Below are 18,064 nucleotides of genomic sequence, written 5' to 3'. Positions count from 1 at the left end.
TCCAGAACGTCTCCTATTTGCTCAATCAATGATGTGTCATGGTGACACAGACGTGCAACAATTGGGAGAGCTGTGCACATTTATTTCAACTCATGAAAAAGGGTTGCATCTATATATTTTTTTTATGTACTAACTACAGATGTCAAGGGATAAAACAGGGAAATTAAGTAGAAATAGTTCAATTAAGTCCAAAAGGTAAAAACAAAAACAAAAATTGAGGACAATAACCAACTGACCAAAAAGTAATTTTAAAATCAATCACATTTATTTGTCCTTTTAAACACATTTGCTAAGCAGCCTGTTGTGGTAACAGTTGACTTTGATAGGATTTACTATGGGATTTCCACAATGCTTACTAAAAAATAAATACAAGACAATGTGTTCCAACGCTCAACAATATACAAAGGTTTGAACTTCATGTAAACTTTTTTTTACAAACATTCTTTCACATAGGAAACAACTAAACAATTCCAAGTTACTGTATTTACAAGTTTGTACAAGAAAAATACAAAGCAGATATCTACAGTACACTATATTGATCTGAAATGAAATGTATGTAGTACCATAAATTACCATAAGCTGTAATGGTTTTTAGTATTGGTTTGTGTTTTCAATGGCATTTAAGTCAAGTAAAATGAAAAGAGAAAAACAATTCAATATAGCAAACACGTACACCTTCCAGCCTTTGGCAGGAGCATCTACTCCGCTCCTACAGGGAAGTCAGTGTGACTGTTACTTTAAGAAGAGTCAAATTCATAATCTATAAATATGTCTATGTGAAGCAAGAGACTAAAGAAACTTCACAAACATCACTTTTTCAGTGCCAAAAAAAAAAAAAAAAATATATATATATATATATACACACGCACGCCCGCACGCACGCACACACACGCACACACACACACACACACATATATATAAATATATAAAATGCTGGAATGAAGGTTCACAGACATAACCCACTGTGTACCCTGTTAGAAATGCAGTTGCATCAGCATGGAGTATCATTAAGGCCAAAATTAAGTTAATATTTACAGTGTACTAATAGTGGAGCGCAGTCTTTCATATGGCTATATAGACTTGGTCAACGTTGCATAATGGTTGAGTTCCACCTTTGCAATAAACACACCTGTAAAATTATTGGCTATATGCCGGACCCATTAAAAAAAAAAAAAAAAAAAAAAGAAAAAGGTTCAGAGCACCAGGGTCACAACTGTAACCTCCCCTCTAGCTTATGACTGTTCATGCCATCTGTTAAAGGCATTTAATGAGTTGCTTTCCTTTTCGTCTCTGCAACCAGTGTGTCAAATAAGATTTAATATGTGTCTCTTATAAACAAAATAAGTATTTCAATAAAATATACTTTCATTAAAAGATTTCAACGTGTAAACCAAATCAAGGCGTTTATGGAGATTTTCTGTCAGTTATAAAAATAAATATTATTTATTAAAGTTCTATCTTCAATGGGCTATAAAACAGATGCATCACTGGGCACAAAATAACAGCAAATGCCACATACCCAAATCCAGAACTACTTCTTTTCATCACAGACGATAACCTGGCTCCAAATTTAACCCTACACCCTCTGCCAAAACAGGAAATCATAAAAACACTCAACTTGCTGAAGCCCCAGCTGCTTTGTTGCTCTCTGTCTCCTGCTGAGCTAAATAAAGTTTATTTGATCCTCCTAAACACTTTCCACTTACCTCTTTCAGCAATTCATAAATACACCAAGTCAGCAAACCAGAAATGACCATTGTTATATTTTCTTCTTGACTATATGACCTCCTTATGTGCTTCCACTTCTCCTATTTTGTCACTTTTCGATCACTTTTTCACCTTCCAAGTTAACACCTGCTTCCAACTTGTCTCTTGAGATTGTCAAGTTAGTGCTTGGCTCTGACATTTCCTGACTCACCCCTAATTACTCATATTATTGCATGAAAATGTTAAAAACATTGCAATAACACACCTACACTTTATATGATTCCCTTTTGCAAAAGACTGAGGGAAATGCACACAGAACATCACATCAGACGGCTTCTCCTAGCAACCTGAACAGCCGTACCGAGGCGTCACGTTGTCTTCTTCTGCTGTTTGCCACGCAGTATTTGTGCTGATGTTCAGTTAGTGGTATCAAAATAAAATTTGGTGCAAGTGGCTTGAAAAAAAAAAAAGAAAACTGCACAAACTGTATGTATGATTGCATAGATATTCACAGAATACGTACAGCTTGTACAAAGCATATAAATGCGTGTATTAAAAAATGTGATGTACGCTATAAGGGCTGGAGGAAGGGAATCCGCTGGATGCTACCCATGGCCCACTAGGTTTAAGCCTGTGTGCTTGCTGTGGTACTCAACCCTTCATTTTTGCTAAAAGTCTTACGTTTTTTTTACCCAACATGGATGCTTAGTAATTAATGGTTTCCTGACTCTTATTCTAACAATTCATTTTTTGAAGTGATGTTTCAGAAACACTATATATAAAATATCTTTCTACACAGGTTAACGTATCCACAGAAAAAACAACTAGAAAACAGCTAGAAACTCAATCACAATTCACTTAAGTTAGTTTTGTGTGTTCGACCTAGTGTTCTGTTAACCAAAGAAACATCCTCAATGCCCCACCTGTCACAACCTCTCATTTATATCAGAACCCGCTCTGGTCCTTTTGTTTTGTTTGTAAACTAACCAGGTAACTTCCCACCTGTGTTTTCTATGTGGAGCCCTGTGATGAGCGGTCATCATGAGGACTTCCATCGGAGTTCTCGGTCTCACCCTCAGAAATGGCTTGCATGGGGGCCGAGTACAGTCTGCTGCGCATGCTGTAGCGGCTGCTACTGGCAGGTGGGGGGATCCTGGAGCGGCCCTGCCTGGAAGCAGCAGATGTGGGGAAGGGTTTTACCAGGAAACCCTCAGTGTTGGCTTTGGGACTAGAGAGCTGATCTGATCCTGAATTCTGCTGTAGCTGCTGCAGGAGGGAGGTGAGCTCCTCGGGCTGTTTCTGTGATTCCGACAGAGAATCACACGGAGATTTAGGAGTGACGGGGCTCTTGAGGATCTCTGTAGCTGACATGCGGTAACTGGAATCAGAGCGGCTGCCCTTTTTCAGCAGCAGCTGTTTGAATTCCTCATTGGAGGTGCTGGACTTCTTTGCATTTCTGTAGATGGGCCCAGGCACTCTCTGCAAGCCTGGTGAGGTCTGAGCAGAGGAGGGAGACGCTGCTGAGATTGGGGAGCTTATTGGACTGCTGTTGGTGCTGACAGCGCTGCTGGGCGGTGTGTTCCCTGATGCAGCACAAAGGCGGCTCCTCACACCCAACTCAGTGGAATCCTTCCTGCCCAACACTTTCCTTTTAGACCTGAAGGAGAAAAAAATGGAGTTAAGAATTAATGTAAACATACAAGACACACACAGAGATGGACTTTCGCTCAGAAATATTATACCTGTGTATCATTGCAAACAGATCTTCTGTTGTGCGAATTTTGGTGGGTGAAAGAAAGACACTGTCATCCTCTGGCCTTGGCTCAGCACTCAGTGAAGAGGATGCACTGGATGTAGAGTCTGTGGACACATTCAATCAACATGTGAATATACTGTATGCACAGTATGCTCCACACACACCTTTATCAGCATGTAACAAGACTGCGTCTGCGTTCATAGGCATCTTAATGTTAATGTTTTTAACTTGATTACTTTTAAAAGGTACCATTATTTGCACTCTTTTTTTCCCTTCCGCAACACATTCTCATCTGCAGTAATCTCACAACCCCTGAAGAGGTCTCACTCGGCAGCAGGGAAAAATTCTTACACACTTACACACCTCCATCTGATAAAAAATACCTTTAGTGAATGACTCTTCGGCCTCTGTTGTGGACTCCTTGCTGTCCTGAGAGGCGCCGTCAGCCCAAACACCCGATGACTGATACTCCTCTTCTTTGCAGCTTTCATTACTGATTGGACTCACTTGCAACAACGCCGACTGACTGTCAGTAGCAGGAACTTTACCAAGTAAACTGGGTAAACTGTGCAGAAGAGAAGGAGTCGAGCATGATTGTTCTTCAGTAAGCTCAGTTCTTTGCTGCAGACCACAGTCCCCAGGGCAGGCAGGTATTTCTACTGACTCTCTGCATGTTTCTCCCTCTTGGCTAGCAGTCCCCTCATGGATGTCCTCTGACGGCTCTGACTGCAGTCTGTATGCCATCACACTCTCTGGAGTCTCACTGTTCTGCTTGTTCTCTGTCGGACATGCTGCTTCTTCACGTGCAAGGTCTTCTTCATTTGAGGTAAACACTGTTTCACACAGCTCCTTTGAGGGTGGTGATGTGTGGAGGTGCTGTGAGTTGTGTAACTGTGGACTCTGAAGCTCAAATGATTTACTACTTGAAATTTTACTTTTTAAAATCACTGTGGGAGATTTAAGTTTGGAAGTTCTGTTATCCTCAGTATTTCCTCCGGTTTCTTTGTTGATGGGTCGCAGATGTACTGAGTGCAACACTGTGGGTGTTATGGACATAGTGTGGGCATTTAACATCTCTGAGTTACTGGGTGCCGCAGCTTTAGCTGACACTGCAGCCTGCTGTTTGTTTTGAATCTGGGTCCTGCAAGGTGAGTCCGTATTGACACTGTGCAGGGCACTTAAATCAAGTTGGGAGGGAGGGATTACCGGCAGTTTATGTTCTTTGTTCAAACTGGCTTCATCCCTGCAGGGCAGTGATTGCAGTGACAGTGATGAAAGAGACGACTTCCTCTCGGGGACTTTGGGCTTCCTCTTGCCACTGGAAGGTGACAACGGCCCAGGAAAAAAGGCGGTGGGGAACGAGGAAGTGGGGGTTTCTGACTGACTTGAGTAGCCACTGGATGGGCTGGCAAGGCTTGCAAGCTTCTCGGGAGAGGTTAGTTTAAAATCACCCTCCACCGATGGAAGTGAAGGAGAGGTAGCTCTAGAGCCAGACTGGGATGTCTGGGACTCTGAACCCTCCTGTGACTTGATGCATTCAATAACGGTTGTACCTGTAGCTGTACTGGAGTTTGACAAAGATCGGTAAGGATCGCTTGATTTTAAATCGTTCAGTAACCACAGATCTGCGTAGTCTGACTGTACAACCCCCTCATCTTTAAACGAATGTGCATCAGTGGAGCTAAAAACACCTAGATCAGGTAAATCAGCTGAGCCCTCCACCCCCCAGACCTCAAGGGGTTCTCTGTTGTGTATATGACCTGGGGAGCCAGACAAAACCAGCTGCTTTTTCCTGTCCTTGGAAGATAGTGGAAGTTTCTGCCCACATGTAATCTTTGGTTCTTTCTTTTCAGGGATGTTTCCCTCACTGCATATTTTTCTCAGGGATGAACTCCTCTTCGGAGGACATGGCTTCACCTTTGGTTTTCTTAAAGACAGGCAGCGTCTCCCCAGAGTCATGTGCTCACTTAGGTCAGACAGACCAAAATCAGAGCCAGAGGCTGCATAGTTACAAGTGAAGCTTTTGCTACCTTTGAGACCACAGTCAAAGTGCATGGAGGTGTAGTACCCTTCAGTGTCTACAGAGTAGTGTGAGACGGTGTCTGCTTTCTCTGACGGTGGTTTGTCAGAGTAGCTGCTCTCACAGGTGGCCATACTGGTGAAGCTTGGGCAGCCCAAGCTGCTCTCAGCCTCTCTGCTTGGCTCGGGACTGAAGTCCTGTGAGTGCGGAGGCTCAGGCTGAGAAAAACTCCACTCCTGCTCAGTAAGAGTGCTGACCCCTACTTCCTCTAATATGTCCATAGCTGTGGAGGAGAAGGAGCCTGCCCGCTGCGTCCTGAGACCCTGATAGTGGTCCAGCATGAAGCCGGTCTGTTCATCGTGGCTGTGAGTAATGGCATTTAGGGAGAGCTCAGAGTCACAGTGTGAAGAGCCAGTCAGCGGTGGCGAGGCTGCGGGGGGGATAGTTTCTGAGGTCTGTGAGGGGCACGTGGAGCTGCTACCACTCCAGTTCCCACTAGAAGACTGGTGGTCATCCTTGTGATCCATCTGGCCTCCCAGCACCCCTGCAGCAGAGACGGAGTGGACAGGGCTGCTAAAGGTGTCTGAACTGGATGAGATCTCACAGCTGCCCATGTCAGCCTTTCTGGGAAGCTGAGATCTGGTCCTCTGCAACCAGCTCCGCTCTGGGCTCAGTGAGAGATGCTTATAATTCAGCCCGAGCTGGTGTTCAGACATGGGCTGGCCATCTGTGCTCTCCTCTTCATCCTTCAGAATCAATTCCCCAGGTCCTGGCAGGAAGTCCTCAGTGTCAAAGGGGGAAAGCTCCTCCTCGTCATCACTGTCTTGATGCCCGTTGCCCATTATGTGGCTCCCATCTCGTGGCAGACTCCTGGAGCGCAGGCGTGCACCCAGTGAGGCACTGAACATGGCGTCGGTGCTGTCTAACAAGGAGGAGATGTTGCCTGCGGAGTGAGAGAGGGAGACTCCCTGGATTCTCTGAGCCCTGATCCTTCTCCTTGATGGTGCCCCCAAGATCAGAAACTCCTCTGTCTGGCAACCTGAGTCTCTGGTACTCAGATGGCTGGCAAATTCCTCATTGGAGGGTGTAATGTCTGGACTGGCATGAATGATTACTGTCCTCTCTCTGGAACCTGGAGAATCATCAGAGTCTAGCAGAAGAAAAGGCACACAGATGAAAAGCATTAGAACTCAAGCTATAACTATAGATAAATACAGAGATGAGCATGCAGTATGATTTTTATTCTATTCTGAAAATCCTTATTCTTAACAGCACTGATGCATTGGGCATGAATCGAAACATTTTAGTGCATGACATTCCTGTTTAATAAGAGCATAAAATTTCCAGAAATATCTTAAAAACAATCCAAAGGAAAACTAAAAATATACCTCAAGTTCCCCACAGATGTCTTTCCTATTCATGCTGAAATATTCTACTATGACATTTCGTTTGAATTTTGTGATACATTGACTCATATTGCAAGTTAATTACTATTTTTGTCTTTGCAATGTATGAATGCCATACAAAGGAATCGAGAGCCCTCCGGATTTCAAGTGAAACAATGTCACAGTAAATTATGTAAACATAGACAAGCTGAATCCAATTTCAGATATTATGCGCATTTTTGGCCGATAAGTCACACAGGAAGTATGAAGTCACATAAAGTATCATACCTAAATCCTGATGCACTTGCCGGGGAACACCAGCAACGGTCCTCCGTCTCCTCAGCTTCCTCCTCCTCTGAAGCACAGACTGCGAGTGAACGAGCGAGCAGCGCACACTAGCATCTCTGTCGAAGCCAACTCCTGCAATGGAGACAAGACATCTGAGGAATCTTTGTTTAGCAGCAACTGCACGAAACCCCTTGTGTAACTCTTGTCCTATTTTGCATTTAAAAAAAAAAAGGGATTGCACTGTAAAAAGACCAGCCAGGGGTTGAGAACAGCTACCTGACAGGGCTCAGCCATAGTAACATAAAATGGGTGTCAGGAAAAGGAATTTGCACATATTTATGTCTGGGATCTCATGAATGTGTAGAAATAATAAGACATATCTGATCCTCACCCGAAAACATGAAAAAGTCATATTAGACAAAGGGTTTGCATGTTGATGGGCACACTAACCAAACGAAAGACACTGCTCTGAAAGTTTTTGTGTCTGCGGATTGTTTCCTTGGTTCTCTGCACCCCTCTGAGTACATTAAGAGTGTGATTGCAGGTTAGGCTTTTCAGCACCATAACAATTGCTGGACTTTGCTTACAATGTGCATTTTTTTTTATCCTTAACTGTCTCTAACAGCCAGTGCTGGTGTATAACTCTCCCTTTGAGTCAATGAGAGCACAAGTAAATAACTCGGGGCTGGCCTTTTCAACTGTTGGGACAGAACTAATTGGCATTCATGTCACAGCAGCTCGCCTCTTTGCAGTTGCAGGCACAGAGCGTAAAAGCACAAGAAAGAAAGTTAATGGGCCCAAAAGCATGACTTGCACATTGAGAGTGATTCTCTGTTGCAAAATTTAAATTCTAACTAGTTGAAAATATGATTTTTCAAAGTGGGAAAACTAAACTTGACATTACAGTTGTTACTGAGATGTGCTATTAGCACATTGCTAACAACGGGAGAGCGTGTGCAGGAATCTTAGATTTCCACATGCAATAACACTGACTGCACTGCATGTTGCGTACGAAACAAAAATGCTCTCTAATAAACATGTCATGTCGTGATTCTTTTGATAAAAACGTGTGTGGGATTTTGTGCGACCAGACATTTAGCTGTGCACTAAGCGTGAAATCAGTAACACTATTTCAATGGAAGAGTCACTGTCACGGCTGTCTCACTATTTAACTCGTCAGGAGAAGATCATTGTAACTCATCTTTGCATTAAGACGGGAAGCAGGCGCAAACATCTAGCCTGGTTCTGTATCTGGAAAGATTATCCACCCGTCAGCACCTTTAAAGCTCATCTGAGAGTTGAGTTTTTTGTATTTCTTTCTTGTAGTCTTGAGAACCACAATGTGCTGTTCATCCATCTGATTAATCTAGTGAACATCTTAGGGACAGGTGGTCAGGGGTATAAGTATTTATATTGACAAAAACCAAGGGTATCTGCTTCCTCTGTTATCATTCCTAATGCAGAGCTATCTGCTTCTGGCTGGATCTGTGTATGTAATGAAATAATGAAATAGAAAAGCATTGCAACATTAGTAGGCTACATTGAGGGAGTGCTGACAAATAGTCATCGCACAATAACATAAAACATGAAGTGCTTTGAATTTACCAGTCACATTAATTGGGATAACACATGAGGTGATGACTTGGGAATTGCTTTTCATTCTCTCCTCTGGGGTAGGCAGTGGCAGGGCTTTAGACCAGTTAGTCTGCTTGTCCAAGGTGGAGGGGATGTTAGGGATGGGAAACTTAGACCGGTGACCTAGGGCCACCCCGTCAGTGTCGGGGTCAGAGGGCGCAGCCTGCAACAGATGGATATTTGCATGGTTAAGGTGGTATGGTTAGGTGGTATTAACATGAGAAATGGTACAGCAGTTAAAAAATATGATAAAACTCAGCCTCAGAGAGGGAAAAGTGTGCTGTGGTGATTAAAATCAGGGGTTGCTCTGGTGCTGCCAAAGAAGTGTTTATCTGGGAAAGAGCTGAAGGCGGGATTTAGAGATTATTGTCATTAATCTGCAGCGAGGACTGGGGTAAATCAATAAACATGCTCTTCCAGCAGCCAAGTTTCATATGGGAGTTAGGAGAACTTTCAAAGTAACGGAAGTAGAAGACATGCTTTTAACAGAGAGAATGGAAAGCACAACGGCTATTCAGTTCAGCGGCTTTCATGCAGATTTACACAAAGGAGAAATTATTTTGAACCTAAAACATGTTAAAATCTGATGCTACATGTTAATTCTCCTTCACTCAAAAGCCAAAGCACAGAGTGTAAATTCCAAAGTCACCATAAACAGTCATTTCCAGGCACAATGCGCTGCTTTGAAAACTGTTAGTTTACACTCGGATTATCAGTGGCACCTATGTAAGTCTCCTGCATAATAATAAGTTTCCGGGAAACATTTGGGAGGAAATGCCTCACGGCAGCATTCCTCAAAGCTTCGGTGTCAGTCACTGCACAGTTCTCCTCCACTCCACAGAGCCTTCCACACATCCTTTTTTTCACGGCCCTCCTCAGACGCTCAAGCGTAAATACATAAAATTCCTTATAACTTCTTCCTCCACGCTAGATAAATGAAGTCTATTGAATCCTTACCTTGATATTCCTACGGAGAGCCACATGCGAAACTGGGAATGATTCTCAGGCTCAACTGGTTTCAACCTCCACAACCCGACAGCTTCCCACCCCCATTTAAAGCCAACTCTCAAGCCTTTGTGCTCTCAGTTCCCAGCAGACCAATGAGACCCTGACAAAACCCCAGCCACAAAAGAAACCTGTTTCCCTGGAAACTTCTTTCAACTAGTAGAAAAAAGGAAATCAAAGGCAGACCATTTACAACTGATTTGTTTTGAGAACAGAAGCGATTTTAGCAGATTTCAAGGATGAGCGAGATGAAAGAGTGAAAGAAGAGGATGGTTAGGGACGGGGAATGGACACTTAGAGGATGAGAGGGGAAGAAAAGGAGTGGCAGTGTTTGGTGTGTGTTCCTGTCTATGGGCTCATTTCTCACTCACGGTGGACATCAGATACGATATATTTGGTGAGCACGGAGAGAAAAAAAACACAAGGCTGTTAGCTCTTTCGGGGATTGGTGAACCAAGGGAAACCACAGCACAGAGGAATCATGGGTAATCACAGGCAGAAACTTGGAGAAGTCAGGCCTATCATTAGAGAAACCCAGGCTGCTGGGCGGCTATGACTGTGGCCCTCACGCACACATTCCTCACATACTGCAAGCCTAAAGCCCAGCCCCTCAGATGGACCCTAACAACTGTCTCAAATGCATCCACGTGATGTGACACCACGCATGAAAATGAAACTTTCAAGTGGTAACTATTAACACACCTCTCTAATCTCGGTGAAGCAGGTTGAAAAGCCGCATGCAGAACGCATGCATTGGAAAGAAAAAGAATTGTTATGTAAAATAACATAAAACACAGATCAGAAGTGGTGAAATACAGTGTTAGAAGGAGCAGAGAGGAGCGTGGAGGGAGGGAGGGTCTAGTACCTTTCTGCTCCAGGGGGAGAAGTGGCAACATTCGGTGGGAGAGGAGGAGCGGGTGGATTCAAACTGGACAAAACACAGGGTAAAAACGAAACGAACAAACAAAACAACAACAACAACAAAAAATAAAACAAGGACACATGAGAAATAAACATGAAGATAATCCACATGAACAAATATATTGACCAAACAGACAAACAAATGCAGATAATTTATGTGTAGAAGCATCTGGACTGAGAAATTATTGCGAGCAGGATTTTCAGGATTTTGTCGACTGAAGCCACATTTGAATTTAAATTCAGGTTTGGCATGACATAGAAACAACCACTCGCTCAGCAGATCACATAAAGACTTCAACAAAAGTGTAGATGCAACTCTAAAATATTTCACTGACTGCTTTTGAGGGAAAAAAAAAAATACATGTTTCCTTTAAAAAAAAAAAAAAACATCATCCAACATCAGTACGGTATAACAAGTGTGTAATTTATCTGAATTAAAAGAAGAGACTGAATGAAAGGAGAAACTGGAAAGCACTCAGGTAATGTATTGCTGTATTGACTGCAGTATTTCCCTCCTTCTCATCTCACCGTTGTCAGTCTGATGCCACTCTTCTCTTGCCTCTGGATGATGTGAGGGGAAGGGAGCATGGGCTTCGGGGGCACAGCGGAGATGGTGATGGTTACTTGGCGCTCCCTGCTGCCTGATTGTCTCCTCTGCTGATCTGCAACAAGGAATCAGACACAACACTGAAGACAGGCCGTCTTACTTTCTGATACACTCATGTGCATGCATAAAAAGAGCTTTTTTTCCTAAACAGACTATTTTTCGATATGTTCCCTTCAAGATTAGACCCAGGAAAAAAAAAAAAAAAAAAAAAATACTAATTTATTTATATTAATTCATTTAGCTTCTACAACTTGTCCGTTTCTGGGTCGTGAGGGGCGCTGGAGTCAATCCCAGCTCACATCGGGCTCGGGCAGGATACACCCAGGACAGGTCGCCAGTCCATCACAACATCACAGCATAAAGAGACAGACAGCACTAACCACTATACTGCATCTTTTATTACATCATTTAATAATTCAATATTTAAATAATTTAATAATAAGCAATGTACAAGCAGGCTTTGATGTTCAGTCATTAAGTTAGAGGACCAATTGTTAATGTTATCATGGTTTCCATAAAGTAAAGTACCAAAACCATTTGACTATTTACGATCAACAACAACAGCACAAACTGCATTAGAACAACTACAGCCCCCTGCAAAAACACCGACTGACTCATTACACTCCTCTCTCTTGCATCTAGCATGTGATTGCAAAGTATGCCCAACAGAGGGCAGAGCTGGAATATGCACGGCCTGACGGAGGGAACCAGGAGTGACTTTTAGGAAGTCAAGTGACAGAAAGAAACCTGAGAAAAAGTACAGGTGCATTTACTGGGAGTGGCAGAGAGTAAATGACAACAAAGGCATGCACTGCTGCTGCTCTGTGCCGCTGTCAGGGGGACAGAGGGGCAGAGGGGACCTCACCTTGGTTGGCCTGCCTGTGGAGCTCTTCCACACATGCTGGCCGTGTGGATGGGTGGAAAATGTTCCTCTGTTGATGCCAGGGGGCTTGGTAATGTTTCGTCAGCTTGCTCTCCAAATCCAGGTTGGACACCGCTGCCACAAAGAGACGGAACAGGTTGGATGACAAAGACATTCAGGTGACATAAGACAGAACAAAAGGCCCGTGTTAAGCAGAAGTCACCATCATGACCTCAGCTCATGTTACCGCTCCAAGAGCTCCTCAATATTTTCTTAATAGGTGAGGGATGGTGCATGTCATTGGATCAACTACAAACATTGTAAACTGACGCTTCTGATACGAAAGCGCCGCAGGCACTGGGGAGGAAAAAAAATCTTTAAAAATTCCATTATGGTATATTTGTGGTATTGCACTGGTTAACATAATTAAGTTGAACTCCACAGATACCACAGAAAAATGAAACCAATTAGCTTCCCGTTGTGGTAACAGCATGTAGCCATGATAGATTCAATGAGAATAATATTGGAAGATGAAATGATGATGTAAATATTTGAGATATCTGAGTGGAGCCCCGAGAAAGATAAACCAGATTATCAGATCCAGTGTTAGCAGATCAATAGTATGCTCTCTGTGTGGTGTTTGGATATTACCAGCAGCTTGACAATGGGTGTCAATGCAACCTGATACTGTGATGTTTTTTTTTTTTTTAGGCTTTCTATTCTTATATTTCAATAGCAAGTGGCAGAGAGGCTGACAGACAACAGGAAGAGAGCGAGAGGGGGGAATGGCTTGGAGCTTGGGCCTCAGAACCAGATATATATATGGAGCACCTAGCACACTGCCATAGACTTTCTCGGTGAGGCTCAGGAGTGTATAGTTGGAAAACACTCTCTGCTCCCCCTTGGGGGAGCCACCACCCTTATCTGACGCCCTGGTCTGCTATTTCGGAGGTACTGTCCCTGATGTTGACTCAATGTAAGACAGCCATACAACACCCAGAAGTTTGAGAAACTGAGGGAGGAGCTCATCCTCGACCCGGCTGCCCACTGCAGAGCTGTGACAGCCCAGGCAACCTCAGCCCCAATGATGAGTGCCCCCACCTCCAAGGCACCGCGCTCTGCTTCCTCAGAATATGTGCTGATGGAATTGAGGAATTACTCAAAGTTTTCTTCCCACCGCCTGACTACTTTCTCAGTCAACATCAGCAGCAGCTCCCCATCCGCCCCCATCTGGGTGCTGCTGTATTTATGTGGTGTGTTGTGGTGAAATACTGCTAATGTGTTAGGAGGTATGACCCCCCCTCCACAAACACACACACACACAGACACTGTTAATTAGCTATTCTCCTGCCTGCTTCCCTGCTGAGATATGAACTGTTGGCCCTTCAGTGACACCCTCCATATCTCCAACACAATCATCTGCCACAGCAAACACGACTATGGGGACAGAGACTGTGCTCTCAATGCCTGCTTGTTTCTGTTATCTCCCTCTGGCTAAAATGCATTTTATTATTTCCTTTTACCCTGCGCAGTGAAATCTCTGGGTCATTGTCAAGCGTGCCTTCTTACACAGTAAGAATTAGTGCATTAAGGCCATTTTCATGGAAACAGATGCCCATATGGGGAACCCTTTAACGGGAGAGTCAGCCCTCTGCCATCTCACTGACCTCTGCTTGTTTTGATGTCTCACAGCCGGGCTGTCACAATCCCGTTTGTGAATCTGATATCAATTGAAATGGCATCACAATTTTGATCTTCGAATTTTAAGCTGGAGTCGAGGATGTAGCCAGGCCCCCAACGTCACATCCTGCAAGTGTGAAAAACACACACGTGTTGAAGTGCGGCGAGTCTACATGACCTCCTCCAACTTTAACTGCAGCCACTTAAGACACCACAATGACTGCTGATACAGAAAACACATTAACCAAATTCTAACCCCCTCCTGGAGTCACTGATGTGGAAAAAATTGACTTTCACCTGAGTTGTAGACAATAGTTGACAATCATTGACAAGAAAACTACAGTTTGTATGCTTTGGTATGTGCGAGTAGCATACTACACAGGCAACACATCAAAGATGGCAGGACATCTACACAGGTAGACGTAACCTGAAAAAAAAAAAAAAAAAAAAAAGCAAGCACAACCACAGTTAACACAGTCAACTCCTCCTCTTCCTTAATTAGAGTTAAACTCACAAAAAAAAAAAAAAAAAAGATATTTCAAAATTGAAAATTAAATCGAATTGCAGTTTTGGAGAAAGGCGACAGCCCGGATCACAGAACGGCTGACAGATCTTCAGTGAATCATTCCATGAATTTTCCTGTTGAGGTGAAATCCCACTCGTCTACTGTCTGCACACAACCTATCAATCTGTCCTCTTCTTCCTCATCTGCAGCAGGATCATCCCCCGATAACTACACCGCCGTAAGCCCTGCCTGCAGGCCTGCAGAAGGTGGATGAAAGCCTCCATTCTCACACTGCTGTTGCCTTGTAATTTACTTCGTGCTGGCCCAGACAGGAGTCACGCCAAACCCCTCATCCCTTATACCCGCACGCTGACACACCTACAATTTGCCCACAGCCTGGGAAAACACAGCCACAGTTGTCAGTCATTAGGTCACACTTACATAATAAAATGTCTTGGCTTGGAAACTTAGTGCAGCAGGAAGACAGGTGAGCCGATATCATGTGGAACCATCAGATACGTAAACTTTGCGTTTGTGTGTTGGATTAGCAACATATAGAAAACTACATAAACTTGGCAGGAACTTTTGTACCAAAAAAAAAAAAAAAAAAAAAAGCAAAAAAGGAAAAAAGAATCTATTCATGTAGAGGGAACAAATGCTTTGCATTTTAGTGAGCACAGAACTTTCATACTAAACAACTGGGTGTTACAGCACAGTTGGGTGTCGTTCACACTTGGAAGTAACCAAATGTGTGCCCATCAGGGCAGCGCCTCCAACATCACAGAGCAGCACTTTCTCATCATCATCTCACGCATCTTGCAACAACCAACGTGGTGCCGTGTTTGTCTAACCACCAAAGAGGGAAAATGAGCATGCACAGCAAAATGAAACGCAGTTCAATGAAAGCCCCAGTAAATGATACAGTACCTTGGGAGGTGAATATGACACAGCATCCTAGAGCCATGCTGTCTCTTCCTCAGTCGCCCTGCTTGTCTGTCTGTCCCTCTGGTCTCTACTGTGACATCCCACGGCTCGACTGCCACTCAGCCGGGACATCTGTTCAACCCCCCCCCAACCTCCTTTCCTCTCACATTTTCCCCTTCTTCACCCAGTGTTGGGTACAGATGGCCCAGCCGGCCCCTGACTTAGGCTAAATTAATCTGTTTATGGCCTGCTACAGGAGAGTGTTAATCCAAATATCTGAAACAACACTGAATGCTAAACCCACAATGGAGGATCATGGAGAGTGTAGAGAGATGCCAAAGGATGGACAGGAAGGTGGTTATCTATTCAAGTATCGACATGAGTCGACGTCTATACTCCGAACAAGACAAATCCAATGTTGTGGTGTATGTTAACTAGGATGAGGAATAAAATCACAAGCCTCCAAATTCAAACCATTCAAATTTGAAGTTGAATCTGGAGTATAATCCTCAGACGAAGAGGTTGTGGGGTCAGATTTATGTGTAAAGTCCTGAGCACGACAAAACAAGCTCATGGGGAAGTTATATTATTTCACGTGCGCAGATGTTAACTGCAACTCACAAGATTTAAATGCATGCACACAAAGTCAGCAAGCACGAGAGCTGAACTACAAGTGAGAAACCAAACACGAGTTTCTGCTTGCTGAGGAGGGCAAACCTGGTTTCACAGGTGAGGTGAGGCGGGAGTCAACTCTTTCTTATATTGAAGACATTTTATGATCATTCAAAGTAAAAGCAGGGGAATTGCATGCTAACTGAAATGTGATCAGAACATTTCTTATACGTGTAGTTCTTCAGGTGTTTGTTCCATCCACTGTGTTTTTCAGCTCCCAGCGTCTTGTTTGAAATAACAAGCTGTCAACCAAGGTAAGCCGTGTGTGTGAGAGCGCATTGAAACGGCTGAAACAGCAACCCAAGTAATTCAAATAATTTGGTTACAAAAAAAAAAAAAAAAAAAAAAAAAAAGCAAGGCATTTTTTTCTTGAATTGAAGCTTTGTTCAATTAATTTCATTCTCATATAACACGCCCAGCTTGTGTTTCAGAGAGATGGTTTGTGACGCACAATGGTTCCTCATTCAGCAGACGGAGTAAAGCCAGGAAACGAGAGGAAAGAAAAAAAAGACAGAAAATGTCAAAGGTGTGGGACCAAAACCAGCCTGTGCAGTCCATCCACTGTCAAATGGAACTTGCCGGCCCGTATCAGCTCCTCAGTGATGCAGCTACAGAGTAGGGGAGTGGGGCTTAGGCAACATGACATAATGTAAACACGTTCAGCTCATTTTTTTTTTCCAATCTCTTTTACCATTGCTATTTAATGAAGTACAATAAAGAGTCTGATTATTTCATGAAATAACCGTTACAACACTTGACTACAAAAATTATCGATCGCAGGAGCACTGCATGTCAGTATGCATTACTGGGCGACAACAAATAAACGAATGAATGCTACTCACCTGACTCACGCAGGAGACAACATAAAAACAGAGATTTAGCCACCTCTTTCCTGTTGCCACTCAAAAGTGAAATCCACTGAGTTGCCCTAAAAAACAGCGATGCTGCTCCAGTTTGAGTGCGGGCTGCTGGAGAAAGTCCCTCTGAGGTTTGATGAGTAAAACACAAAGAGTCAAGCCGCAGTGCCAGTAGGCACACAATAATACCCATCTCCCTGGTAATCCGCTCTAAACCCTCAGCCTCAGCAACTGATCAACACAAGATTGTTTAGCATGGGTGAGGAGACGGGGCTGCAAAGGCGACTGACCGATGGAAGAACACGGAAAGCAGCCAATGCGATGAGCAGGAACCAGCAGCGTGGATGTCATACGTTTTGTGCACTGTGATTAAATAAAGACGACTGCATTCCCCTGCAGACGATTTGTGGAAATCTTTACGTTCGGCAGGACAACCTTCACTCTGCAGCTCACAAATATCGCCATACACATTAAAGAGGCAGTCGATGCTTCATTTATCCAACAGGAGGAGTCCTACGCAGGCTGTGAAAACTGTTTTACACATTTCTCATGGATAGCATACTGTATGAAGGTTTGTGTAGTGTGACCAGTATCTGGTCTATGATCTTTTTGCTGTTCTTTTTTGAAATTTACATTTGATTTTCTTTTTATACATCCCACTTTTTATAGTAATGTAGTATTAAATTACTGTCGTACTGTACTGACGGCCCCTTGATTAGCATCTGCTTTATTATGACTCCTGAAAGCTCGTTCAGTCACAAGCACCTAAAGCTTGGCCCATCTGAGTTTAGCCCATTCCAGCTGAGCATGGGTGGGTGCCAGCAGTCTGCATCATGATGCACCAACGAAGCCTGTTGTGTTTTGCTCTTTTTGCTTGGCTTGATTACAGTGACGTGACAGCAGCACCCAGATGAACGTCAGTCAGTGGCAGGCGCTGTAAATAATGTAAATTGAAATATCAGATATGTGGTTATCAAAACCTTTCAACCTTATTGAAACATTTTCTATCACAGTATATTTCAGCTGTATTCAGTTACTTTCCAGCTTTCACGCTGGGCTTTCCCACACCTCACCTGGAGCTTTGATGGGAGATGGTAGGTGGGCCCTGTGACCTCTGCTGGGAATGTGACACTGGGAAGCAGGAGGCTTCCTGAGAGGATGGGGGTGCTGCCTGCAGGTACCGCAGCTAAACTGTAATCACACCACTTGTTTCGCTTCCTGACATGCTTTAAGTGCCCTT

At 43.6% G+C, this 18,064-nt stretch overlaps 1 protein-coding gene across 3 annotated transcripts in view; it reads right to left on the bottom strand.

The window, feature by feature from the left end:
* Positions 1 to 249: 249 nt before the first annotated feature.
* nhsa (Nance-Horan syndrome a (congenital cataracts and dental anomalies)) overlaps positions 250 to 18,064 on the bottom strand; it is a 53,129-nt gene continuing 35,314 nt past the window's right edge. For 2 of the 3 annotated variants that reach the window (XM_029499862.1, XM_029499864.1), the window contains exons 2-9: positions 12,190 to 12,321; positions 11,246 to 11,379; positions 10,662 to 10,724; positions 8,762 to 8,954; positions 7,157 to 7,288; positions 3,847 to 6,633; positions 3,450 to 3,567; positions 250 to 3,364 (exon numbers count right to left, since the gene is read on the bottom strand). In XM_029499862.1, the coding sequence (XP_029355722.1) occupies positions 2,719 to 3,364; positions 3,450 to 3,567; positions 3,847 to 6,633; positions 7,157 to 7,288; positions 8,762 to 8,954; positions 10,662 to 10,724; positions 11,246 to 11,379; positions 12,190 to 12,321 (4,205 nt within the window). In that variant the 3' untranslated portion in view covers positions 250 to 2,718. Of the gene's footprint in view, positions 3,365 to 3,449; positions 3,568 to 3,846; positions 6,634 to 7,156; positions 7,289 to 8,761; positions 8,955 to 10,661; positions 10,725 to 11,245; positions 11,380 to 12,189; positions 12,322 to 13,853; positions 13,966 to 18,064 lie in introns of those variants that run through there. The other variant, XM_029499863.1, reaches the window with a different exon arrangement.

This window comes from Echeneis naucrates, chromosome 4 (assembly GCF_900963305.1).
Source record: "Echeneis naucrates chromosome 4, fEcheNa1.1, whole genome shotgun sequence".
Taxonomy (NCBI): Eukaryota; Metazoa; Chordata; class Actinopteri; order Carangiformes; family Echeneidae; genus Echeneis; species Echeneis naucrates.
The sequence above is the reverse complement of the archived record's forward strand: the minus strand, read 5'-3'. Positions and strand labels throughout refer to the sequence as shown.